The sequence below is a fragment of the Populus trichocarpa genome, chromosome 1, assembly GCF_000002775.5.
Source record: "Populus trichocarpa isolate Nisqually-1 chromosome 1, P.trichocarpa_v4.1, whole genome shotgun sequence".
In the NCBI taxonomy this organism is placed as follows: Eukaryota; Viridiplantae; Streptophyta; class Magnoliopsida; order Malpighiales; family Salicaceae; genus Populus; species Populus trichocarpa.
The window spans coordinates 44,816,436-44,843,110 of record NC_037285.2 but is presented as its reverse complement, the minus strand read 5'-3'; the positions used below and the strand labels follow the sequence as shown (position 1 = coordinate 44,843,110).

The 26,675-nt window shown below is 32.4% G+C and overlaps 1 protein-coding gene and 1 long non-coding RNA gene across 3 annotated transcripts; one reads left to right on the top strand and one right to left on the bottom strand.

The window, feature by feature from the left end:
- The first annotated feature begins 13,455 nt into the window (after nucleotides 1–13,455).
- Nucleotides 13,456–18,865, top strand: LOC18095926 (probable disease resistance protein At4g27220). 2 transcript variants are annotated; one of them, XM_052448242.1, is made up of 5 exons: nucleotides 13,456–16,579; nucleotides 17,380–18,012; nucleotides 18,130–18,306; nucleotides 18,364–18,467; nucleotides 18,577–18,865. In XM_052448242.1, exons 1-4 carry the CDS (start codon nucleotides 13,463–13,465, stop codon nucleotides 18,406–18,408), a joined length of 3,972 nt encoding a protein of 1,323 aa, XP_052304202.1. In that variant the 5' UTR covers nucleotides 13,456–13,462; the 3' UTR covers nucleotides 18,409–18,467; nucleotides 18,577–18,865. The 2 variants fall into 2 exon arrangements, with proteins under 2 accessions (XP_052304202.1, XP_024438157.2); XM_024582389.2 differs by having other exon boundaries at nucleotides 18,130–18,467.
- Nucleotides 18,866–19,893: 1,028 nt separating this feature from the next.
- Nucleotides 19,894–20,634, bottom strand: LOC127904461 (uncharacterized). Its single transcript, XR_008057695.1, has 2 exons — nucleotides 20,168–20,634; nucleotides 19,894–20,079 (listed from the first exon to the last, which is right to left on the bottom strand). It is a non-coding gene; the product is annotated as an uncharacterized LOC127904461 (long non-coding RNA).
- Between the last annotated feature and the right edge of the window lie 6,041 nt (nucleotides 20,635–26,675).

The window sequence follows — 26,675 nt, the reverse complement described above, 5'->3', positions numbered from 1 at the left end:
AACCTCACTTGTTTTTTCCCTCCTCTCTCACCGCCTGTTGAAGGGGGTATTTATAGGGGCAAGGGGAGCGGGAGCTACCCTACCCTTGTACAGTCATGAGGACAGGGTAGGGTGGCTGAGGCGGCCTTTGTGCAGTCGCCCAGAGCTGCCTGCGGGGCATGGCTCCCATGCCCCTTCCATGATGGTGGTAGGCCATAAGGGGCGTGGGTTTATGTCAGGGTTTGGGCAAGTAGGGAGAGAGAGGGAGAGGGAAAACATAGGGGAACAAAACTTCTTCTTCCCCTGCTGCGTGTCTAGGGGAAGAAGAAGCATAGTGTCGTTCAAAACAACTCTATTTTGTGGTTTTTTTTTAATGAATAACGCATGAAACGACATCGTCTTGTACAAAACACACTGTTTCATTTAAAAGGAAATGACGCTAAAAACATGTCAAATTCCAAATCATTCCTCAATTTGTGATTTGTTCAATCAAGTCCTTAATTGCAATTTTGATTTTAAGAAATAGTTCAATTGCGTCCCTGCTAAAAATCGGATGTCAGCCCTAAAGTTGGCCGCCTTTTTATTTCGGACCTTGGTCTCTGATTTATGCAATTTGACCCTTAATTAATCAATAAACTTTTAATTTTTTTTTAATTTGGCCCTTGATTTAAACAATTTCAGTCCCTCTATTTACTGGCCTTTTCCAGTTTGGTTCTTGGTTTTAGATTTCTTCAATCAAGTTCCTAATTGACCATCAAACTTCAATATTTGTGCAATTAAGACCCTGATTTGACCATATCAACTCTTAAAAATTATAATTTGACTCCTGAACTTTAATTTCTTCCAATTAAAACCCAAATGGACTTAAAAATCAATTTTTATTGCAATCAAACCCTCCATAAATTCAATTAAACCTTCAATAAAATTTAATTGAGTCGATAAACATCTGACTTTGGATTTAATTTCTTCCAATTAAAGCCCAAATTGACTTAAAAATTAATTTTTATTGCAATCAAACCCTTCATAAATTCAATTAAACCTTCAATAAAATTTAATTGAGTCCATAAACATCTGATTTTGGATTTTTCTTAAATTGAATTTTCTTTGTCAACAGGGCTCTCATTAGTAACAAATATACTGTCAAATTTAAATCTTTGTATTTATAAACTTCCTTAACTAATTTTCAGCCATTTTCTAGGCGTTCCGACATCCTCTTCTCATTGCAATTCTATTTTTTTATATTTCTTTTCAATATATTTTTTTTATTTTTGTTTTGGAAGAGAAAAGGTGAATTTGGGGAATAACCCATAAAATGGGTTATGACAATGAGGCCAAGATAACCTCAAAGAAAGCAAAACGAAACAAATTATAAAGCTTCATTTTCAATCAACCCAATATTGAAGGATAAAATTGAAAAAAAAAACATTCAATTGAAAAAGGATAAAAAAAAAACCCTAAGGCGACTAGGCTAACCTGCGACCAGAATCATAAGACCGTAAAAAACCCATAGAAAGCAAATATTTTTTTTTTATATAGCTTAATTCCCATTCAACCTAATATTGAAGGAATAAAATGAAAAAAATCAATTAAAAAAAAATCTCGGGTCAACCTATCAAACCCGAGTCTTAAGACCGAGATAAATCCATAAAAAGAAAAAAACAATTATGAAGTCAAATTCCCAATAAATCCAATATTGAAGGATGAAATAAAAAAAATATTCAATTAAAAAAAGGACAAAAAAATATTCAATTAAAAAAGAACAAAAAAAAAAAAACACCCAAGTCAAAAACATATAGAATAACTATTTATTATGTCTTGTTTAGTGTACTCAAGTTGCAACAAATTATTATTATTATTATTATTATTATTATTATTATTATAAATTTCATGTTTGATTTGAAAGGTTGATTTCTTTTTGTTATAAATATGTTTTATATATGCTGATATTTGTTTTTGCTCATCCATTCATGAAACCTTTAGCCTTATATGATAATATAAGAAAAAAAAAAGAAAGTTGATCAAATTTGAAATACAAAATCCCCTTTTAGTTTGAATATTTTTGGCTCTGGCCTTCGTGAGCAAATCAAATTTGAAGTAAGGAATCTCTTTTAGCTTTTATGGATATATCATAAGGATAGTCATAAGCAAGTTACTATTAGATGCTAGCTCGAGTTTGGTCCTTGCAAGTAAGAGAGAGGTTCCTTAATTATTTACTTATTTTGAAGACTTTTCTTTTTATTCTATAAAAAAAACTTCTTTCTTGAGAGACCATAGATATAGTTTCATGCATAACTCAACTCATTAGATTAATTAAATTTATGTCATCTATGTAGGTGTTTAACTGATCAACGCGAATTTCTCATTCGTTTCTCTCTTTACTATCAAGTAAGTTCTTGTACAGATTCTTCTTCTTTTATTTGTTTATTATTGTATTTATGATACGCATACAACCTTAATTTATATGTTATGAAATTGCATTATTTATAGAAATTGCCTCTTTAACTCACAAGTCTTTGTGATGCTAATATAAATACATCTAGACTGTAATGTTTTAGGGTCATTTAGTTTTGAGTGAAGATAAGTTTAAGAATAATTCTTTCTTTTAGAATTTGATAGACTCTTTGAGGCTAGATTGTAACAAATAACTAGTTGTTTAATTATCTGATTTTTAATCATAATCCACATGAATTACAAAATTAGAAATCTCATAAACCCTTTAAGAATTGAATGATTGTTAAATCTTGAGTGCTAGCTTTTTTCTAACTCTTTATTAACTCTTTAATAAATATCTTTATAAGAGTTATGAGTAACATCATTGTATTTATAGGAAAAACATAACTCTAACTATAATAAAATATCACTTTGCTCCCTAAAAAATATCACATGTTTTATTTCGGCACAACTATTAAAAATATATTCAATAAGTCCCTACTTAATTTTTCTAGGTCTGCAATTGTAATCCTTTATATAAATTACATTAGTCCCTCAATTTTTAAAAACTTATTTATAGTCAAGTAAAACTTGATTTTAATTTCTTGTTGTTCCTAATATATTAACCCAATTATAAACTATAATCCTAATTAAAATATGATTAGATGTATTAAATAACTTAATTTATCATCAATCTAATAATTGATTAATATATATTTGAAGGTTATGTACTATGCATTACAACCTATTATGATTTTTAACATATTAAAAACATTATTTATGGTTTGAGTTAACCTTTCAACAACTAGTATATCAATATAACTAATATTCTTTCATTTGTATTGTTTTGATGTAGACATTTGACCATAAAGTGTGTTTATGTTGTCAAATTATATCATTTTTCAACACGATAATCATTGATTATTTGAATAAGATTTAAAATGCTTTTCAAATATCATTCTACCTTATATAAGGATTTCATAATCAATTCTATTTGAGAATACATGAAATATTTTATAGTTTCTATGGTGATAAATCATTTTTTGATCACTTAAATACCTTCATAAATTTTTTATTATATCCAATTCCTGATCATTTTTTACATCTGATTTAAGAAACGTGTAGTCAAGATCAAAATATAGTTTTCCCTATATAAGATAATTTAGTTATCTCAAGTCTAAGGATTACTTATAAAATTGTCAAAAGAGTCTTTTCATGTAAATAGGTAATCTCTCCATATGAAATCATTGTGCAATTAATGTGCTTATCATTAAATAAACACCTACATATTACTTTCAAATATACCTTATATCCTAGCCTATAAGAACAACTATTTTCTTTTATAAAAGAATCTAAAGGTAAACAGTCTCCTATTTGTTTATGATAACAATAAATATATAACTTAGATATAAAAATATGTCTCCCCCTATCTTTTGCAATGTATTAGGTGACTCTTCATACTTGAATTCCATGTACTAGATGTAGCCTCTTCAGGCAAGGAAGCAGGTGGTGGTGACCTAAACATAGCTTCAATTATGTCATCACTACTAGTCTCATGCTCTTCTTCCTCATCATCATGCTCTTCTTCAGCATGTACTCTTAGTTGGTCCTTAGGAACCCAAACACCGTTCTTATTTAAGACATTTCATCTTGGTTAGGGTCTTATTATCTATTTTCATAAGCTTTAAATATGGATTCCTATCTATACCCGTCAAAATAATCCTAAAATGCTAAAAAATAGAAATTAATGCTTCACCATATGAAATAGACTTTTGCTTTTGATCATATGGCATGATCGTATTCCTAATCATAATATACAGAAGATTTATTAGCCATCTCCTAATAACGCAATCGATTAAGCACATATCCATCAAAGTTACCTCATCAAAATGCTCTTTCTTTGGAAATATATTGTGTGCTATAATCCTATGTAGCAATCTAGTTCTTAACATCAAATCTTGACTTTATAATCCTTGGTTCCATTGTTATCCTCATATTAACAAAGAAAACATTTTTATTAACTTAGGATAACTAACTTTCTTCAAATAATATATTATGCTCCAACCATTTTCTAAAACTTAATGTCTATATCAAAAGCATTAAGATCATTTCCCAAGCCTCTTTTTATAGCATTAGACCTATTTGCAGAAGAATTTTGAAATCTTTGAATATCATCACCTTGGTAAGAGGTTCAATCATTAGCCCTTTTGCTCATTGATTCCACATTTTTTGTGCTTTTCTTGCTTGCTATTATACTTGAATCTTCAAGAAATAAGCTAAAAATATGTTAAGAGGATGTATTTCGGTGAGTTTTTGAGAGAAAGTTGGGTTTAGGGTTTGTTTTATTTTCTATTTTTTTTTTAGAAATAACAAATATATATACTGCCGAGCAATCAACCAACTAATTGTTTTGTGTTAAGCTCATCTGGTCGGCCAATTAATCCCAAGTTGAGAATTTCTTAAAATTCTCTTCAGATCCTTTCTTTGTACTAAAAATAAATCCTTTCTATATAAAAATTATATCCAAAAGACAAAGAAATCGAGGGGCTAAAAATTGAAAATATGAATAATAGCCTTGTTATCAATCATCTAACTCAACCGACCAGCCAATTAATCTAGTTATATGAGTCGATCGAATGGTTCACACAAAAACCTATATTTTTTAAATTTTATCATCCAAATATATTTTATGAGTAATGATATACCAGTTTTTCCAACCTTTAGACTCAAATTCCTTGTAGTTTGCAAAATTGATCTTTACTTAGTGGCTTTGTGAAATCTACTAATTGGCGTTCTGTGCTTATAAGCTTGAGTACAATATCTCTTTTTACAATGTGATTCCTTATGAAGTGAAGTCTTACTTTTATATGTTTTGTACGTGAGTGTTGGATTGAGTTTTTATAAAGACTTATAGCACCAGTGTTATCACACTTAATGAGTATATGATCAAAATTAAGTCAATAGTCTTTTAGGATTTATTTCATCCATAAACTTTTTACACAACAACTACATGCCACTATGTATTCTGCTTTAGTGATTGATAGGGCTATTAAGTTTTGTTTTTTATTAGCCCAAGATACTAGTAAGAATCCTAAAAAATGACATGTTCCACTAGTATTTTTTCTATCAACCTTGCATCTGACAAAGTATGTATTTGAATATATGATCAAGTTTAACTCGCTTCCTTTCAGATACCATAACTCTAAATCTATAGTACCATGCAAAAAGAAAAAAAAATGTTTTACAACACTTACACGTGATTTTTAAGCAAGCTTGAAAACATGCACATAAACATACACAAAACATGATATCAGGTTTACTTGCAGATAATTATAAAAGAGATCCGATCATACCTTGATATTTAGTGATGTTTACATTCTTACCATTTTTGTTCATATTAAGCTTAATTGATGTTCCCATGAGTTATCGACAACTTTAACTTGTTCCATCCTAAATCTTTGTAGAAGATCTTTGATGTACTTGCTTTGGTTGGTGAAGATACCATCCCTTGTGTATTTGCTTTGCAATACAAGGAAGAAGTTCAATTTTTCCACCTTGCTCATTTCAAATTCATCTTGCATGCATTTTGTAAAATTCTTACAAAGAGATAATTTTGTTAATGTTAAAACCATTATCAATAAGAAAGGATTTTAATATATCATACCATGCTCTTGGTGCTTCTTTTAAACTATAGAAGGTCCTTTTGAGTTTGAAAATATAATTGAGAAAATGAAAGTTTTCAAAACCTTGTGGTTGCTTAACATACACTTCTTCCATAATAAAACCATTTAAAAAAAATGTATTTTTAACATCCATTTGAAAAAGTGTAAAGTTAGCATGATAAGCATAGACTAAAAACATCCTTATTGATTATAGTCCAGCTACCAATGTAAATGTTTCTCTATAATCAATACCTTCTTATTGATTATAACATGTGACAACTAGTCTAGCTTTATTTCTAATTATTGTCCCATATTCATCAATTTTTTTCTAGGAATCCATTTTGTTTTTATTGTGGATTGATTGTTAGGTTTAGGGGCAAGTTCCTAAATATTTGTTTTCAATTACTTTAACTCATCTTGTATGGCCAAAATTCATTTTTCATCATTTTCAGCTTCTAGAAAGGACTTGGGTTCTATTTGAGAAACAAATACAAAATGCCCACTAATGTTTCTAAGAGAAGCTATAATTCTAGTTCCTTTAAATAGATTACTGATAATTAATCCGGGAGGATGGTAGCTTACATACCTTAGCTCTTTTAGTGGTATGAAGGAGTTACTTACCATTTCTTGATTATTGCTTGAGCTTGGTTGGTTTTTTTCCATTCATTTATTGTTAGTGGTGATTCCTTTTAGAACCTAAGTTATATTAAGCGTTTTCCTTTTTAATAGAACATGCATAAATAATATGACCTCTAACTTTACAATAATTGCATTTATGGTTAGGGTCATAGGATTGTTTGACTTTAACATAGTAATTTTTCAAATACTTTCGGTTCCTTTTAGGTTACCTAAACCTTTTTTTTTTTGTTAAAAACACACCTTTGACATGAAAGCATATTTTCTTTTGACATGAAAACATATTTTCTAAAATCTTGGAGCCTTGTATGAATTTAGCTAATGTTGTATTCAACTTTTCAACCTTTTCTTTTAAGGATTTATTTTCTTTTTCAAGTTGATTAACCTTTTTATTTTCATCAATAACAATACAAGTTTTATTTTCTAGAGTTTCTTTTTCTACAAATAAGCATGCATAATTCTTTTTCAATAAACTATATTTTAAACCTAATTTTTTAAATTCATCATATAAAGATTCAAGAGCATCATGCAACTCATTATAGTTAGGGTTAGATTCATCATCCAAAGATTGTAACTCATTTTCATTTTCGATAGCTATGAAGCACATGTTTGCCACATGCTTTTCTTGATCATGTAAACTTGAGTCAGAATTGTCACTCCCAGTAGTTGTCATTGCCTTGTTATGATGATGATTTCTCATCTTGTATTGAAGAAGTGGACAATCTACTTTGATGTGTCCTGTCTTGTTGCATTTAAAACAACTTAGAAGTTCTTTGCTAGACTTTTCCTTATTCCCCATCTTTCTTTAAATTTAAGAATCTTTTATCTCCTTGTTTCTTCCTTAGAAAGCTCAGAATTGCCTTGTAATTAAGGCAATATCCTCTTTAATGCTTTCTTGATTATCATCATCATCATTACCCTCAATATGGTGAATGATTTTAAATGATAAACGTTTTTTTGACTTTTCCTCTTGTTCTTGTTATTCCATGGTAATCTCATGAGTCTTTGGCAACTCGTGGATTAGGAGACAACTAAAATAGAAATACAAGAAATTCAATATGCTTTAAAGCTCACTTTTCCCTTGGTATTTCAAGTGTTCTCGACTTGTTATCACAAGGAGAAAGAGAAGAAGAAAAACTACTAAATTAGAAATCTAAGAAAATTCAGAGCACTTTAGAAGCCCATTTTTGCTTTAGTATTTCACAATTTCACGGCTCATAAACCATGGAATCAAAAATTAAAATGTCCTCAATTATAATTGAGGCTTCTTTCAAGGATGTGTAATTAAATTGTTCTAAATAACATTTTTGGGCATAAATCTACCCTTATGTTAAACATAAACAAGTTTTATTACTCTCAACAATATTTTGGACATTTACCTTTCATAGGTTTTTTTGCCCTTATATTATTAAGGGATAATGACTTATTATTCCTATAAAAAATATTCTGGATATTAACCACTTGGGGTTTTTTTATCCAAATATTAACAATGAATAATAATAAATTATTCCCAATAATATGTTGGATATTAACCCCTTTGGGGTTTCTTTATCCAAATATTAATAGTGAATAAAGATGAATTCCCCAAAAATAAGATTTTTATATTTTTTGAATATTGGCCAATACCCTTTGGAATTTACAAACATGTTGTAAAATCCAAAATGCAAGAACATAATTTTTATGTTAAATAAATCCATGCTAAAACACATTTTTAAAACTTTGAATGTTTTTTTTTCTAAAAAAATGTTAAAAATATTTTTTAGGATATTGGTCGTATACATGAAAATATTTTTTTTTGTTTTTTCAGATATATATATATATATCTGGGTATCTTAATACCATATTTGTATTTTTACAACATCAAAATACAAACCTTAAAATAAATACGCCAGACCCGATTGAGCAAACAAGAGGCACGCATGAGTTTCCTCACGCGTGCATGCTTAGTTAATATTCAAGTGAATTATAATTCACTTGAATAGTAAAACACAAATGAAAATGCATGCACAGAGACGAGGAGAACAAACATGGAGGCTAAAACGAAGGGACGAAGGCGATGTAGAAGGCGTGCTGGCTGGTCTATCAGCGCTTTAGTCTGTTTTAGCCTTTTCCCCTCTATTCTCTATTAGTGTTCGTCTCCTGAGTTTTATCTCTGTGTCTTCATCCCTCTCTCTCTACTGGTTTTTCTGTCTTTTTTTGGGTATTCTTCTATGCCTCCTCCATGTCTGTGTGTTTTTTTGTTCCTAACTTTGTATCCATTTTCTTTTGCGTCCAACCCTCTCTATTTCTTTTTTCTCTTATTCTCCTGTTTTTTTTAGCTCCCCTGTTCTCCTTTGTTCTCTGTGTTTTTTCCTCTCCTCTCTCTTTTTCTTCCTCTCTTTTCTGTTTTTCCTTTTCTCCTCCATCTAGGTCAGTAGAGGAGGCTTACACACACACACACACACACACACACACACACAGAGCTTTGTTTAGGAAACGACTCATTACACTAATCTAGGATATAATCTTGGGTGATTTACAATCAAATAAAGCAAAATAGGAAACGAAATTCCTATTTTGTGAGTCCAGTAACTATTCTCCACATTAACACTCTCATCCCAGCCATCTGTGTTAGGGATAAAATCCCAGCCATTAGATGATGGCGATGTTCCTCTCTTTATGTCATTCCGCAGCTGGCACAGAGGAGGTGTAGAACGGTTTCCCTTGCGAAATCATGACTGGCGGCTAAAAAACATGGCGTGAAAGGGGGAGCTGTGTGGTACACATCAGGTTGCGGAGGATGCAAGGACGAGTGAATTCAAAAGCTAGTAGGAACGGTTGCAGTTGCAGACGAGGAGGTACTGTTCTCAAAATATAAATGAAAAGTGCTATGTTAATTATATTTCCATGATGAGGCTGTGCGGTTTGCTTCAAGACCAAGGTTGCACGACGTCGTCTTTGTTTGAAAATGAGAGCAAAACATGAGTTATGTCTAAGAGATGGATGATGTCGTTTTGTTTTTTGAACCGAAAGGCAAAAACAAATAAAGAAACATCAATGTAATCCAGCATGGCTAATTTTCATTTTCTGATCTAATCCCTGTTCTTCAATTTCTTCAAATCCGGCAGAATTTCTTCTAATTTCATCTTTAATCAACTCCCTTATTTTAGCACTTTTTCAATTCAGTCTTTGGTAAAAAAAAAAAGTCCTTCAAATTGGCTCGCAATTGGCCTTCAAACTTTAAGTATCTTGCAATTGTGTCCCTACAAACTCGGGCCAAAAAATCCTTCTCACGACAAGATTCTCTGCTTTCACACTAGATATTCAAATGGGAATATCTTGAGTTTTTGATATCTAAATCAGGTGATTCAAAAACCCAAATTCATCTACACGTAGAGGAATACAACTTTAATGAAGGATTTAAATTTAGATAAAATCATTCTAAAGAACAGAATCTGGCCGCAAACTGGCTGGTCAAAATGGGTCTCCTGATTTGATTCGGAAACTGACAATACCGAGCATCCCAATATAACTGAGAGTTTGACATAAAAACAGTGATCCCTAGGACCCAATAAAGGTGCAAATCAATTCTTTAACATGTCATGAATGAAATAATATAGCTGGGATGGTCGGATATTGCACAAAACCAAGTCAGAATCAAGGTCAAAGCTGAAACAGAATTGGTTTACAACAAAATTTTGATAGCAGCAGAATCAGTTTTCAGTACAAATTCTGAAGGATTTATCTAACCTTAAAGACCAGATAAAGAAGGAATGAATTTATCATTATGAAGACTCCTAATTAGCCTAAGAATCCTAGAGATTTTAGCAGCGAAGAGGGAGGATAAAGAGAGTAGAAAATAGTTGAAACATGGTTAGAAAAACATTTCTTTATTCTCCGCTTTTGTCAATCTTCCAGCAACCATGAGCTAAACTCTTGCATTCGCTTCAAGAGGGATACACACCATCTCCAGCTCGTGGGGCTAAAAAATGAGTAACAACACAAAGTATCATAAAAGATTAAAAACTCTAAGCTTAAAGACCAAAACATAAATATAACATTGAACTGTTTCACCTGATCAAATCCGTACATAACCTAAATTGATCGAACCCAACAAACTCGATAAAAACCTACTGTTAGGCCAACTGGTCAACCAGATACCAACCGGTTGACTGCTATCATAGGCCAATCAGTTGGTTGGTCTAGACCAGCTCATTGATCGATTGATCAGGATTCTAAGAATCCTAATCTGATAGTCTTCAATTTTGCAGATCCCCAAAATAAATCATTAATTTGATGAGGGTAGGGTCACAACAACCACAAAAAAAAAGAGAAAAACAATTCTCTTACAACCTTTTCTAGGTTAACTTAGGCTGAGTTTGGGCTGACTTGGGCTTAGGCCAAAAGTTTGGGCCTTACATTTTCAATATGCATAATCATTACCATTAATAAAAGATACTATAGATGTAAATGATCCTTTATTTTGAAGATTATAACTAGTGGTTGTTATTCTACTCAAAGTCTAAGTAAACTTATATATGAGAACTAAACTCTGATACCAATTGTTATTCCAGGATTAAGACAACTAATAATATCAAATAATGCAAATTATTTCAAGTAAACATAATAACCAACAATATAATTAAAGTACTTAAAGTAAAGAGTTAAGAGAGAGAATTTGCAAACTTGCTATATTCACACCTCAAATATCAAACCGTACTTGAGTATTATATTTTTTTTATTAGTCTAAGTTCAGGAGTACAATAGCCACCTGATGAATCCACACTAAGCCTTTTACACCACTTGAAACCCTTCTTCAAGATTTTTCTTACTTGAAGATATACCCTCTTCAAGATTTTACTTTGATGATATTCCCTCACTAATACCAAGAGTTTTTACTTAACTCTTATGGTTTTACAAGTATGATTTTTTTTACAACAAACTCTTTCAATAGAGTGGATGATACAAATAAATTTCTAATATCTTTATAACTCACTAAGTAGCACTTATAAGATTTAAAAGTATCTAAGTGTAGTGAGAATGAAAATATATACTCTTTGTGTTATAATATGATAGTTTAAAAGCACTAGTTAGAGTATGATCAACTATTGATAATCTTATTGTTATTTTGATCTTGGAGTAGATTTTTTATCATATATGTTTGGAATTCATTGCTAATTTTACAATTAGACAAGCTATATAAACTAGTTATTGGAAGCCAACTAATGAGTAAAACGGTCAACCAGTTCAGACTAGTCAAGCCAATCAATCAACCGATTCTTTTAGAATTCCTAAGTGTTCATCACTAATGAACAAGCAGTCGTCTGATTAATGCAGAATTTCCAATTGTTTATCACTGATGAACAAACAGTCGTCCAGCTCATGTAGAATTCCATATTCAACCATTTTAATCTAGGTGAATTCTTAGAACCATCTATCTTAAATCATTTGATATATCAATCCTTTAATATATGCAGAGTGATGTGTGTGAGTTCATTTTAATTATACCATCAAGTAAGATATAAAGATTTACAAATTAAGAACTAAAATGAATACTTAAACTAAGTCTTCACTTTGCTTCCTTCTTTGGCTTTTTGATTGATTTTTCATGAAATTCTTCATGCTTATTAATGTGATATTCATATGAAACATAATTAAATTTATTCTCAACGAAGTATATTATTAGTGCCAACAAATCTTGTTTAAGTCTATAAATGAATTTTTATAGCTTGCATATTTTTTTGGAAAATTATTTAGATTCAAAACCTTTAGGTAGTGTAATATACATATCTTTATGAATATTCCTCTACAAGAATGCATTTTTGACATCTATTTGCTAGAATTCTTAATATTAGCATGTAGCTATAACAAGAAGGTTTTACATAGCTACCAGCAAGAAGGTTTCATCAAAGCCAATTCTTGTCTTCTCTTGTAACCATTGGCAACTAGTCTGGCTTTATACATCTATACATTGCCATTAATACTAATCTATTTCTTAAAGATCTACATACATCCAATGAATTTTACTCCTTTAGGTTAATCAACCAAATTATATTTAATCTATTTAGAATTTTATATCATTGAGTCATTTCATGGAATTAATATTAGATATTGGCTTTCATGTAATTGGTATCGTCATTAAGTATGAGCAACTCATCATTTTTAGCTTCTATGAAAAATTCATATTCCATTGGTGTATGACATCTCTTATTAGATCTATGGAATTATTGTGTTTCTTGATCTTTAAGCTGAGTATCTAGTGCTATATATTCGAGCTCAGGTTCTAATTGAATGTTAGTTTATGGTTCTTGAACTTCTTCAAATTCTATTTTCCTCTCACCATTCCTTTCAAGAATAAATTCTCTTTACAGTCCTCTTACAACTCAATTTAGTGTTTTTCATTAAATAAACACCTACATATTAATTTTAGGTATCCCTTACACCTTAACCTTATGGAACAATTGCTTCATTTTATAAGGAAAAAAATAAAATATGTATCCATCTCAATAACTTTGATTAATTTCTAGTATTAATAAAGCATTAACTAGAAGCACTATGAACAATGTCTTGATATAATAAGAAATTTTATAATTATTACAACTTTATAATTTTCTTTTCTAAACATCTTTTTTCGTAAGAATCCATGAATACAACCAGTGAAATAGAACTAAGATATATTAATATTCTATATCTTAACTTTTGATTCCTATTTTACTTGTAATGTCTCACTCTCATAGTCGGTATCCTTATTTCTCTGATTTTCAGACTGGTGGAAAATGGCTATCGAAAGTGTTGGTGAATCCATTGTATCTAAGATAGCAGAACTCTTGGTGGAACCAACAATAAGGCAATTTCGTTACATGTTCTGTTTCAACAATTTTGTTCAAGAATTCAATGAACAAAAGAAGAACCTGGCTTTGACACTAGATCGTTTGCAAAAGGCTGTCGAAGTTGCTGAAAGAAATGCTGAAGAAATTGAGAAAGATGTCAACAAATGGTTGGAGGATGCAAACAACGAAATTAAAGGTGTGGATCCATTGGAAAATGAAACAGGAAAAAATGGCAAATGCTTTACTTGGTGTCCAAATTCGATACGACAATTCAAGTTAAGCAAGGCACTGGCAAAGAAGACGGAGACTTTGAGAAACCTTGAAGAAAATAGCAAAAAGTTTCCAACAGTGTCCCACAAAGCACCTCTTCAAGACATAGAATTTCTTCCATCAAAGGGATTCACACCCTCAGAATCGTCAAAAAAAGCTTTTGAACAAATTATGGAAGCTCTCAAAGATGACAGTATCGATATGATCGGACTGTACGGCATGGGAGGGGTGGGTAAAACCACCCTAGTGAAAGAAGTAGGCAGGAGAGCCAAAGAGTTGCATCTTTTTCATGAAGTTTTGATAGCCACGGTGTCCCAGAATCCAAATGTCACAGACATTCAGGATCAAATGGCAGATAGTTTAGGTCTGCGTTTTGACGAGAAAAGTAAAAAAGGGAGAGCAGATCGATTATGGCAGAGACTGCAGGGAAAGAAGATGCTTATAATCCTAGATGATGTCTGGAAAGTTATTAACATGGAAGAGATAGGGATCCCATTTGGTGATGCTCACAAGGGTTGTAAAATTCTTCTAACAACACGTCTTAAGGATATATGTTCTTATATGGAGTGCCAGCCAATAGTGTTGTTAAGTCTCTTATCTGAAAATGAAGCATGGGCTTTATTCAAAATCAATGCAGGTTTACATGATGAGGACTCTACCTTGAACACAGTGGCAAAGAAGGTTGCGAGAGAATGTAAAGGATTGCCTATAGCACTTGTGACAGTGGGAAGGGCTCTAAGAGATAAATCTGCTGTTGAGTGGGAAGTAGCGTTTAAAGAGCTCAAAAACTCTCAATATTTGCACATGGAACAAATTGATGAACAAAAAAATGCATATGCATGTCTCAAGTTGAGTTATGATTATTTGAAGCACGAGAAAACCAAGTTATGTTTCTTGCTATGCTGTTTATTTCCAGAAGATTACAACATTCCAATTGAGTACTTGACGAGATACGCAGTTGGCTATGGGTTACATCAAGATGTGGAGTCCATTGAAGATGCAAGGGAACGAGTTTATGTGGCAATCAAAAACCTCAAAGCTTGTTGTATGCTGTTAGGAACTAAAAGTGAAGAATATGTGAAAATGCATGACTTGGTTCGTGATGTTGCAATTCAGATAGCATCATCAGAAAAATACGGATTCATGGTAAAGGCTGGCATTGGGTTGGAGGAGTGGCCAATGAGCAATAAAAGCTTTGAAGGTTGTACAGTAATTTCCTTAATGGGCAATGAACTCACAGAACTTCCTGAAGGATTGGTGTGTCCACAGCTCAAAGTTCTATTGTTAGGACTGGATGATGGTTTGAATGTTCCAGAGAGGTTTTTTGAAGGGATGAAAGCAATTGAAGTTTTGTCTCTTGATGGAGGGTGTTTGTCATTGCAATCACTTGAATTCTCAACGAACCTTCAATCGTTGTTGTTGATCAGGTGTAAATGCAAGGGCCTCATTTGGTTGAGAAAGCTGCAAAGACTTAAGATTCTTGGTTTTATAAGGTTCTCTTCCGTTGAAGAATTACCTAGTGAAATGGGGGAGCTCAAGGAGTTGAGGTTGTTGGATGTGACAGGTTGTGAATTGCTAAGAAGGATTCCTGTGAATTTGATTGGAAGGTTGAAGAAGTTAGAAGAACTGTTGATCGGGGATGAGAGCTTCAAGGGATGGGATGTTGTTGGATGTGACAGCACAGAAGGAATGAATGCGAGCCTAACAGAACTCGATTCGCTGTCTCATTTAGCTGTATTATCATTGATGATACCGAAGGTTGAATGCATTCCCAGAGATTTTGTTTTTCCCAGGCTGCTCAAATATGATATACTATTAGGGGATTGGTATTCACTCGATAAAGAATACCCAACCTCGACAAGGTTATATTTGGGTGATATCAGCGCCACATCCTTCAAAGCAAAGACATTTGAGCAGTTGTTTCCTACTGTGTCTCAAATTGGTTTTAGCAACATTGAGGGTTTAAAAAATATAGTATTGTCCTCTGATCAGATGACCATCCATGGCCATGGGTCGCAAAAGGACTTCTTACAAAGATTAGAACATGTACAAGTGACTGCATGTGGGGATATTCGCACTCTGTTTCAAGCAAAATGGCGGCAAGCTTTGAAAAATCTAGTGAGTGTGGAAATTAATGAATGCGAATCATTGGAAGACGTATTTGAATTGGGTGAGGCTGATGAAGGAATTAACGAGGAGAAGGAGCTGCGGCTGCTATCATCTTTAACAAAGTTACACCTGCAATGGTTACCTGAGCTCAAATGTATATGGAAGGGGCCCACCAGACATGTCAGCCTCCAAAGTCTTATTCATCTGGAGTTGTTGTCTCTTGACAAACTGACATTTATCTTCACACCGTCCCTCGCTCAAAGTCTTATTCATCTGGAAACACTACAGATAGAACAATGCGATGAATTGAAGAGTCTTATCAAAGAACAGGATGGCGAAAGGGAAATAATTCCAAACTCTCTTGGCTTCCCAAAATTAAAAACTCTTTCTATAAGTGGCTGTGATAAACTGGAACATGTCTTCCCTGTCTCCGTGTCTCCAAGTCTTCTGAACCTCGAACAGATGAAGATTACATTAGCTGACAATTTAAAGCAAATATTTTACAGTGGAGAAGGAGATGCACTCACCAGAGATGGCGTCATCAACTTCCCTCAGCTAAGAAAATTGATTCTTTCAAATTGCAGTTTTTTTGGTCCAAAGAATTCTGCTGCCCAGTTGCCTTCTTTGCAAGTGTTAACCATTCATGGCCACGAAGAATTGGGTAATTTGTTGGCACAGCTCCAAGTACGTCCTTTATATTTCTCCATAATCTTTTTTCTTTTCTAATTTAAATTGTCAACTTTAATAAACTGTAATAATTTCTTCTTTCTTCCTCCAAATTTCTAAAACTGAATTTAATTGATAATTTAATTGTCAATACTTATATTTTCAATCATCATTATGCTTTCCTAATTTGAGTGAAATTGAGGCTTTTCTGTCAATTAGTGGAAGTATTTGGACAGGACGGTAAAGCTTCATTTAAGAATACTGAGTTGTTTATTTCAGTGCTGCAACTTATGACAAAAATTAAAAACAATTCAAAAAGTTAATAAAAAATCTGTATTTAGTTTAAAAAACTTATTATTTATTATATATTTTTCATGTTTTTTCTTTGTATTTTTTTCACACTTTCGTATGCAAAAAATAATTAAAATGATCAACAATAAAGCATTTTGTAGTTAAAATTATTGTCTTTTGTATTTTTTTTATTTTTGGTTAATGTTATAATTTGTTTTTTTTAATCATAAATCAAGTATAAAAAAACTATTTTTTACTTAATAAGTATAATTTTTTCATGGTTGCTTTTAATTGAACTAGTATAAAATAATAATTAATATTTAGATTACCATAAATATGAAAAATTATGATTTCATATTCCCATGCCCAATTTCCCTGTCTATTTATATCTTTTTGTTGATAAGTATTTAGGTATTGGGTATAATTGGTTCATCCATTTACCAAAATTATATAATAATTACAAAGTGCACAAAAATTAATAGGAATTATATCTAACAAATATGTACCCTTGTTTTCTTTTGATGCAGGGGTTAACAAGTTTGGAAACATTACATGTGTACTCCCTGCCTGTGCCTGACATGAGGTGTATATGGAAAGTCCTTGTGCTAAGCCATTTGACTTCTTTGGTGGTGAGGAATTGTAAAAGACTAACACATGTATGCACAAGCATCATGATTACTAGTCTAGTTCAACTGGAAGTTCTAGAGATATCAACTTGTGAGGAATTGGAGCAAATAATTGCTAAGGATAATGATGATAAAAAGAATCAGATATTATTAGGGAGTGATCTTCAATCTTCATGCTTTTCTAATTTGTGTCAACTTAAGATCAGAGGATGCAACAAGTTGAAGAGTCTCTTCCCAGTAGCCATGGCTTCAAGTCTCAAAAAGCTCCAAAAACTTGAAGTACGAGAATCCTCTCAAATATTGGGAGTATTTGGACAGGATGATCATGCTTCACCTATCGATGTTGAGAAGGAGATAGTACTCCCTGATCTGCAAGAGCTGTCTCTAGAACAATTACCGAGTATTGTCTGCTTTAGTCTTGGATGTTATGATTTCTTATTCCCTCATTTGGAGACGTTGAAGGTGCATCAATGTCCAAAATTGACCACAAAATTTGGTACTACATCAAATGGTTCCATGCGGGCTCAATCAGAGGTGCTGCTTATTGGACCTGATTTCTTGCCTTTCTTTTAGTGTTTTTGTTTCTTGTTTCACTCAATAATAAAACTTATAAGTTAGAATGCGTATGACTTGCTTGAATTGGTTTTGCAGGTATCTCAAGTAGTCGAGGATTCAAGCACTGGTTGCTCCGTGCCAACCACCACTTGTAGAATGTGGACCCGAAATAATGGGTGGTGGGAAGAGGAAAAAGTGGAAGAGGAAGAGGAAGAGGAAAAGGTGGAAGAGGAAGAGGAATGGGAGGAGGAAGAGGAAGAGGAAGAGGAAAAGGTGGAAGAGGAAGAGGAATGGGAGGAGGGAGAGGGAGAGGAAGAGGAAGAGGAAAAGGTGGAAGAGGAAAAAGACGAGGATGGAGGTGGTCATGATAATTAAGTCAGATGATAAGTTTGGCATTGGAATTTGAAAAACATGCTAACAATTCATTCTTGCAGGTAAAATAGCTGCAATTATTTATCTTTAAATGGTTAAATTAAATCAACATATGCAATATCCAGGCATACAAGTAATATGGCTAATAATTGTTCTTCATGTTTGCATCAGGTTGGTTGGTTGGTGCTGCGAATGTTTTTTAATTTGTGGAAGTGATTTCAACTGTTTCATTGGCAATGGCATACAATTTGGCTTTGGCTTTGTATTGTAATTTTATAGAACTTCTAAAAGAAGGATATTGATTTCTCTATCTATGTGTGTTGTTTACCCATGCATGTCATGTTGCGTCTTTAGTCATTATTTGTGCGAACCTCAAGAAATAAGGGCGTATGTTTGCTTGCCCATTTGTGTTTCTTTTCAAGTGTCTGAACCTTCAAAAACAAGGGCATAATATTACTCATTTGTGTGCATATTGTTTAATGTATGGATTTTCGTTCTCCTTTCTGCTCAAACTAATGGCTCTACGACTTGTGTATTTGCCTCATCAACATGTTTTCCCCGTCATTTTGATGTTCTATTTCTATTACAATTCTTTATGTGGTTTTCAAATAGGCCTAGCAATGCTACTTGAGATCTGGAATGAATGTTACTGTAAAACACTATTTATGTTCTTACAATACCCGATTAATGTGGGTGTTCGAGCTAGTTTGCGTGCACCTCGACTAATCCCACAAGCCCTGAAGTTAACGACCATGTAAGTCTTTATAGGCCATCATATTAGCAACCACAGGGCTCGAACTTAAGACCACAAAGGGAGTAAACCCCTTAGTCTTAAACTCTTACCACTAGGCCACCTACTAGATGGTTTACAATACCCATTTTACTTATGGGTGATCATTTTCGGTTCGGTTCGGTTTTCACCCGAAAAAAACAGCCAAACCGAAAAAAAAAAAGACCCGAAACCGAACCAGAACCGGCCCAAACCGGCCGGTTCCGGTCTGGTTTCGGTCCTGTTTTTTGGATTAAAAACCGGACAAACCTATAGGCTTATTTTGGGCTTTTTTGGGCTTTTAATGGGCTTTTTAATGGGCTTCTAATGGATTTCTATTGGGCTTACAATTAATGTTGATATTGTTTCATTTTCTTTGAAGATTCCAAATATATTTAATTTTTTTACCCCTAAATATTCAATTGTATTAAATTATTATTATCAATCTTATGTTTATTAAATTTTTTGGCCAATGAATATTCATTTATATGACATTATTAATGTCAATCTTGTGTTCAATATATTTTTGAACTTGCTAATATTTTTCTACTTCCGAAAAGTTTAAATAAATAACACACACTCACAATCACACACCAATAAGTTAAAATCCAAATTACAAACCATTGCCTTCAAAGGGCTTAACGAAAAAACAACAAATAACATTATCATAAAACACTCCAAGCCACAAAAAATAAATCTTCATGTGCACATCGTCTCAATAAAAAAGCACTTCAAGAGCATTACACTTTGATTCCTGAAATTCATAATCTAGAATTATAACATGATAAATTAAATCAGAAGATATAAAAATAAAAAAAGATATTTATACCATATGTTTTCAATAAATGCATCACAATTTGTGAACTAATTATCATCCGTTGGTAAATGCAACTTTCCACCAAATTCTACAAAATAAAATATTAAACATTAGAATAAAAATATGTTAATCAATAAATCATAAAATAAAAGGTGTAAGTTTTTAAAAAACATTACCTGATTCAAGGTTTTCGTAGGTTTCAAAATCATTCATCAAGGTTGTATTATCAGTTGGAATTGGACCATGATGCAACCAATTTTGACAACAAATAAGTGCTTGAACTATTGCTGGAGATAGAGAACTTCAAAATTGATCGAGTATATGACCACCTGTGCTAAAGGCTGATTCGGAAGCCACTGTGGATATAGGAATAGCCAAAACATGTTGTGCAACTTTCGAAAGTATCTTATATTTTGAAGCATTAATCTTCCACCAACCCAAAATATCTAATTTATCATCATTAGGATCCTCACAACCATCAACCAAATAACTCTCAACCTCATTTCTATTTTCCACACTATCTTCCTCTAGTAAGTGCCTTTTGAACCGAGCTAAAGTGTTAACATCTACCTCCATGTCATCAATAGCATCATTAACATCTTGTTTATGCCTATTATCATCCACCACTTCATCAGCTTTCAAATAAAACTTATATAAGCTCACCAAATTATCTCTCACTTTTTTTGTTAGCAATTATGCTTTGTCATAATCATACAACTCACCAAAACAAAATTTCACATATTTCAACTTAAGACGTGGATCCAAAACATTAGCCACATGCAATAAAAAAATTCTGATTTGCTCCACAACCCCAATACTTCTCAAACTTACTCATCATGTTCATCGTCATTCCACTCAAAATATTATCTCTACTTTTACACAATTGCAACAAGTTTGTATGCATGTAAATCAATTCATTGAAGAAAGAATTTGATGTAACATGCAATGAGCCAAAAAATTTCAATGTAACCATGTAAAAGATCTTTAAAAACTTCAGCAAAGTTCTAGCATTTTCCCAATCCTCCAAACTAGGTGGCCCTATGTTTTTTTTATTCCCCTTTGAATCAACCTCCAAAAAGTAACTCACATACTTAGGTTCACTTTGACCTAACCTCACAAACACCTTTTCAAACTTTTCAGCAGCTTCTAACACAAGATAAGTTGAATTCCATCGAGTTGCAACATCCAAACACAATGATTTCTTACACTCGATATGCAACTTTTCTGCACACTTCTTAAATGCAAGTAGCCTAGAGGGTGAAGATCTCACAAACCTAATTGCATTTCGAATCTTAACAACTGAAACATTCATCTCTTTCAAACCATCACATACAATGAGATTTACAATGTGTGCACAACATCTAACATGCAAATGTTCATTTGACAATATATTAGTTGGCCAATCTTTCATCACATTCTTTAAATATGAAATAGTAACACTATTAGAGCTTGCATTGTCTACTGTAACAGTTAAAAGTTTATCAATCCCCTAATCTAACAAACAATTCTCAATAACTTGACCAATTGTCTCACCCATATGATTGGAAACTTGACAAAAATTCAGAATTCTTTTATGCAAATTTCATTCATTATCAATCCAATGAGCCGTTAAGGACATATAGTTAATGTTTTGGATTGATGTCCATGTATCTGTTGTTAAGCATAATCGTTGACCCTTAAGATCTCTCTTTAATCTTTCCTTCTCTTCAACATGAAGTTTCAAACAATCTCTCATAACAGTGAAACGAGAAGGAATGTCAAATCTAGGCTGTAAGGTCCTAGAAAATAATCTAAATCCCTTACCCTCCATAAAATTAAAAGGCAACTCATCAATTATAACCATTTTCACTAGTGCCTTTCTGCATTCATCATATTCATAACCTATTGCCTTAAGAGTTCCCACACTTCGATCTCCTAATTCACCCCCTACTTTATTAGGTTCTAATACCAAATTTTTTTGCTTCTTAATAACCACAAAAGGAAACTTTTTGCATACTTTCAAATGACTCCACATATTACTTGTCCCATTAATAATAGTATGACATGCATAATCCTTTCCACAATAATTATATTCAGCTCTAGAGGTTGTAGGATCACCATCAAGTTTTGTAAAATGATCCCAAATTTGTGACTTTTTTTTATCATCAACATTTCTTTTCCTAGATGCAAGGACTTGAAGTTGTTTACCTTTTTTTCCATGGTGGATACTGTAATAGTTGATGTTGGGTTAGTGTTTGAAGCTGGGGCATTGGTTGATGTTGGGGTAGTGCCAGTGGATGAAGCATTTTGATTTTGAAGGTTTTCCATCTGTAATTACCAAATGCAAATATGTTCATTATCACTTGCATAATTCTTTTCAGCACTTAATAAACATAAAGATTAAAATCATGTTTAAAAATTAAAATGAAACAAATATTACAGAAGTAACATGTGAAAACAAGCTTAGAAAATGTGTCAAAACAAGCTTAGAAAATCTATCAATGGAGGAAAAATAATTACAGAAGTAACAGAGCAATGAATACAAGAATAACATGATTTTAATGAATACAAAATGCCAATCAAGATCATCCAAAATGGAATAATGAATACATTTTACAGAATGACAAAACAAAACCGAATAAAAAAAACCCATCAAAACAAAACTAATTTGCAGAATCAAGTCAATCAACACAGGCTTATAAACATGATTTTAATCAAACTACTTGGTGTGACCTTATAAATCAACCAACACAACAAAAAAATCAACAATTCATCTATTTTTAGTAATCAACTAACAAAGCAACAAAATCAACACAGCAACAGGCTACAGTAACAGAATCAACACAAGTTTACAGTAGCAGATATTGAAATTACATTTACAAAACAGCAAAATAAACTATAAAATTACATGTACAAGACATTTCTAATCCTAAACTGCAAACAATTGTAAGAAGTAAGAGCGACAATTTTGATTAAAAATAATCATCATCCTAAACTGCTAAATCCCTTCTATTCAAACAAAGGAAAAAAAATTCGCTTTAATCACCCAAATAGCTCTAAATTCTAATTTAAACCTAAACCAAAATTCATCACCCAACAAAATTGATTAAAAATAACAATAAACTTAACTGTATGAATTAATTAGAAAGGAGAAAAAAATTAAAACTCACTGGTTTTGAGAGGTTGAGGAAATCAGGAAACGTCGGTCTGATGGAAACACGGAGTCACCGACAGTACTGTTGATCCAGTGGAGACTGAGGAAGAAACGTATAAACAATAAGCTTAACTGTATTAAAAATAACAATAACCTTAACCGAATTAATTAATGAATTAATTAGAAATGCGAAAAAAAATTAAAACTCACTGGTTTTGAGAGGTTGAGGAAATGTCGGTTTGATGGAAACACAGACTATTTTGGTCCAGTTGAGACTGAGGAAACGTCGATGGTCGATCTGTGTTTATGTTGTCTTAGTCTAAGGAGAGTGGAGAGGGAGAGGCGAAGAGGCGAGAGGGGACGGGTTGCGGGTGCTCTGGTACGGGGGCGGCCTTAGCAGAGGCCGGAGAGGGCGGGAGGCGAGGGGGACGGTGGGTGGCTCTGAGTAGTGAGAGGAGAGATTGTTTGAAAATTGAAATTGAAAGGTTTAGGGTTAGCGGAGAGTAAACTGGCGAGAAGAGAGGGGCGCGGCGCAACTTTTTCTATTTATACTAGCCTAGCCTAGGGATCCTTTTTTGAACCGGTCCGGTCTGGTTAACCCGGTTTCTGCACTACAAAACCGAAAACCGAACTGAACCGGGGTTTTTTCTACATAATCTAATCGGTTTAATCAGTTTTATTTTTCGGTTCGGTTTTTTCAGTTAATTTTTGTCGGTTTTATCGGTTTACTCGGTTTATCGGTTTTTTTGAACACCCCTAATTTTACTTATACAAGTGTGTGCGTATATTTAAATCTCAAGTTTAAGTTTTTGTGGAAAAAATAACAAATAATTTTCTTTTGAAGTTAGTATTTTATATATAGCAAGTCACTTGGTTAACTTGGTACCGTGCAATAATCTGGTTTCTACATAGATATATAAATATATGTGAATGAGTATATAAAAAAATCAACTTACAATGTGAATGAGTGAAGGATAAATCCTCTAGCATTGAAAAAATTAGTGTCTGCCATTTAAGAGCTTGTAGTTGATTGTAGTATTTTTTTTTTCTCAAGTCTATTAAATATCTTATTTTTGGTAACACAAATGAGAATAAACAACAACTAGAATTTATAAACGAACTCTCTCAAAACAATGATGAGAAGGATCAAAAAATTTAATAGAATGAAGAATTATACCGAATATAAAATAACAAATCAAAAGCATTAATGAAAAAGAAACTTCCTTTCTATTTGGGCTATGTAAACCTGAACGAACTAGATTAAGTCGACAAAGCATCTTTTTGTCGCAGTGCAAGAGCTTGTCCAGTAAATTTAGACTATAACATCATCCGCTAGGCCCATAATTAAATCAAAATCGGAACCCAAAGCAAGTGGCCTATAACAGGATGTATCCACTAAAGCAACTTCTCCCGCAAATTGGTTTCCAGGTATCTCAAGTAGCGGACGATTCAAGCACTGGTTTCTCCCTGCCAACCAGCACTTGGAGAATGTGAGCCCGAGGTGGGTGGGTAGACGAAAGAGGAAGATGGTTGGATTGGTGATGATGATGGGTAAGAAGATTAGTTTGGCTTTGGAATTTGAAAAACATGCTAACAATTCATTTTTTTCCCAACCAAAGTAATATGGCTGTATTTTTTTATGTTCTCTCCTTCTCCTTGAACTCTAAATGGTTGAATTAAATCAACATATGCGATATGCCTATTACATGATCATCTCAACATTGGGCGATTTCATGGAGATTCATGTCTTTGAGCTGTGGTGCTGTGAATATTTTTTAATTGATGGAAGTAATATCAATTGTTTCATTGACAATGAGATTCAATTTGGCTTCACATTGTAACAGTCTTAACTGCTATAGAACTCCCAAAAGAAAGATATTGACTTGTGTATCTGTGTTTGATGAGTGAACTTCCATAAATAAAGGCGTCTGTTTGTTTGCCCATTTGCGTTTCTTTTTAAGTGTCTGAAACTTCAACCTTTAAAAACAAGGGCATAAAGTTTAATCATGTGGGTGCTTATTGTTTAATGTGTGGATTTGCATTCTCCTTTTTGCTCAAATTATTGGCTCTACGACTTGCTAGTTTCGAAACATTCAACTTTTTGTTTTGTTTTTTTTTATTTACAGTTTTCCTAAGAAAAAGAAAGTGCAAACTCATAAATGGCAGTTCATTACTGGAGAAGTTTATTATGGACAATGTTTTTAGATACTAAACATGCACAACGTTATAATAAAATTGATGTTTTGTTACTAAAAATCAATGAAAAAAAATGCTTGGTAAAATTGGAAAAGCTTTTTGAAAATTTGTTGGAAATCAATAATCAAAATGATGTTTTTGAGTATTTCTCAGTGCAAAAAAACATTTTAAGACCACTTATCACCAAATAACTTTATAATTATATGTGACACCACGATAGCTAATTCTAGCTATTCTCGATCTCCTTAGAAACACAGTTGTGTCCTTTTCTACATGGGGTGACGCACGTAGATTTATGGTGGTTGAATTGCCGTCAGTGATAGATTGTTTTTGTTTTTTCTTTCTTTTCTCTCTCTTAACAGTTAAAGTACATAATTGTTCTTTTTGTTTATTTTTTTTTTAATTTCAATCGTCATTTTTTTAGTTTCTTTTTTTGTCCTTATTCCTTTTCTAGAAGTTTTTTTTTGTTTTCAATTTTGTCCTTTAATTATAATTTCTCATATGTTGTGTTTTCCATTTTAGTCCTCCTTATTCTTTTAATATCTTATTTTATTTTTATTTTTTTTATATTCAGTTCTCCTAAATTCATCCCTATTTTTTGTTGGTGTTAGTTTTGATGTTCTTATTTTGGTTTGGTCCTTTTTCGTTTGATTTCTTATTTATTTCATTTGCCCTTTTGTCAAATTTTTTATGGTTTTTTATTTTATCCTTCAAAACAAGTTTGAGATTTTTGTTATTTCAATAATAATTGTCATAACCCAATTCTGGGTTATCCCCCAAAATTCATTTTTTTCAAAATCAAAATCAAAAAATAAAATAAGGGCTGACAACGTGGAGAAAGCAGGCCGGGGAGAATTTTAAAAAATACTAAAAAATCAAATTGTAATTTTGAAGAAAATTCAAGACCTAATTATACCCCATTATGCTAAAAAATAGAGAAACAATGCAAATTCCAGGTCAGATTAAATGGTTATTGGATGAATTTACATAAACATTAAGTCCAAGAACATATTTAAATTTTTAGTAGGCCAATTTGATTTAATCATGAGCCAAATTAAATTTTAATTATGTTTAAGAATTACTTTGAGCCCAATTGAAGGATTTAATTAACTGCAAGTCCTTAATTATACTTTCAAAGGGTCAAATTAATTTTATTTGGTGGAAAATTAAGTTTGGGAGCCTAATTTGGGCTTAATTGAGAAGATTGAAATTTTAAGAGATCAAATTTAATTTTTACCAAGTTAATTGATTGAAATAAGGGGAAATATTGCAAGTAAATTAGAGTTTTGGGGTCGATTAGGGCATAAATTGTATAAATCTGAGACCAAGGATCAAGGTGCAAAAGGCGTTTAAAT

Excerpts from the sequence above, each read along its gene's own strand:
- LOC18095926 (XM_024582389.2), top strand. The coding sequence starts at position 13,463 with ATGGCTATCGAAAGTGTTGGTGAATCCATTGTATCTAAGATAGCAGAA. Across the intron at positions 16,580-17,379 it reads ATTTGTTGGCACAGCTCCAA|GGGTTAACAAGTTTGGAAAC; the intron begins GTACGTCCTTTA and ends CTTTTGATGCAG. Across the intron at positions 18,013-18,129 it reads CCATGCGGGCTCAATCAGAG|GTATCTCAAGTAGTCGAGGA; the intron begins GTGCTGCTTATT and ends TTGGTTTTGCAG.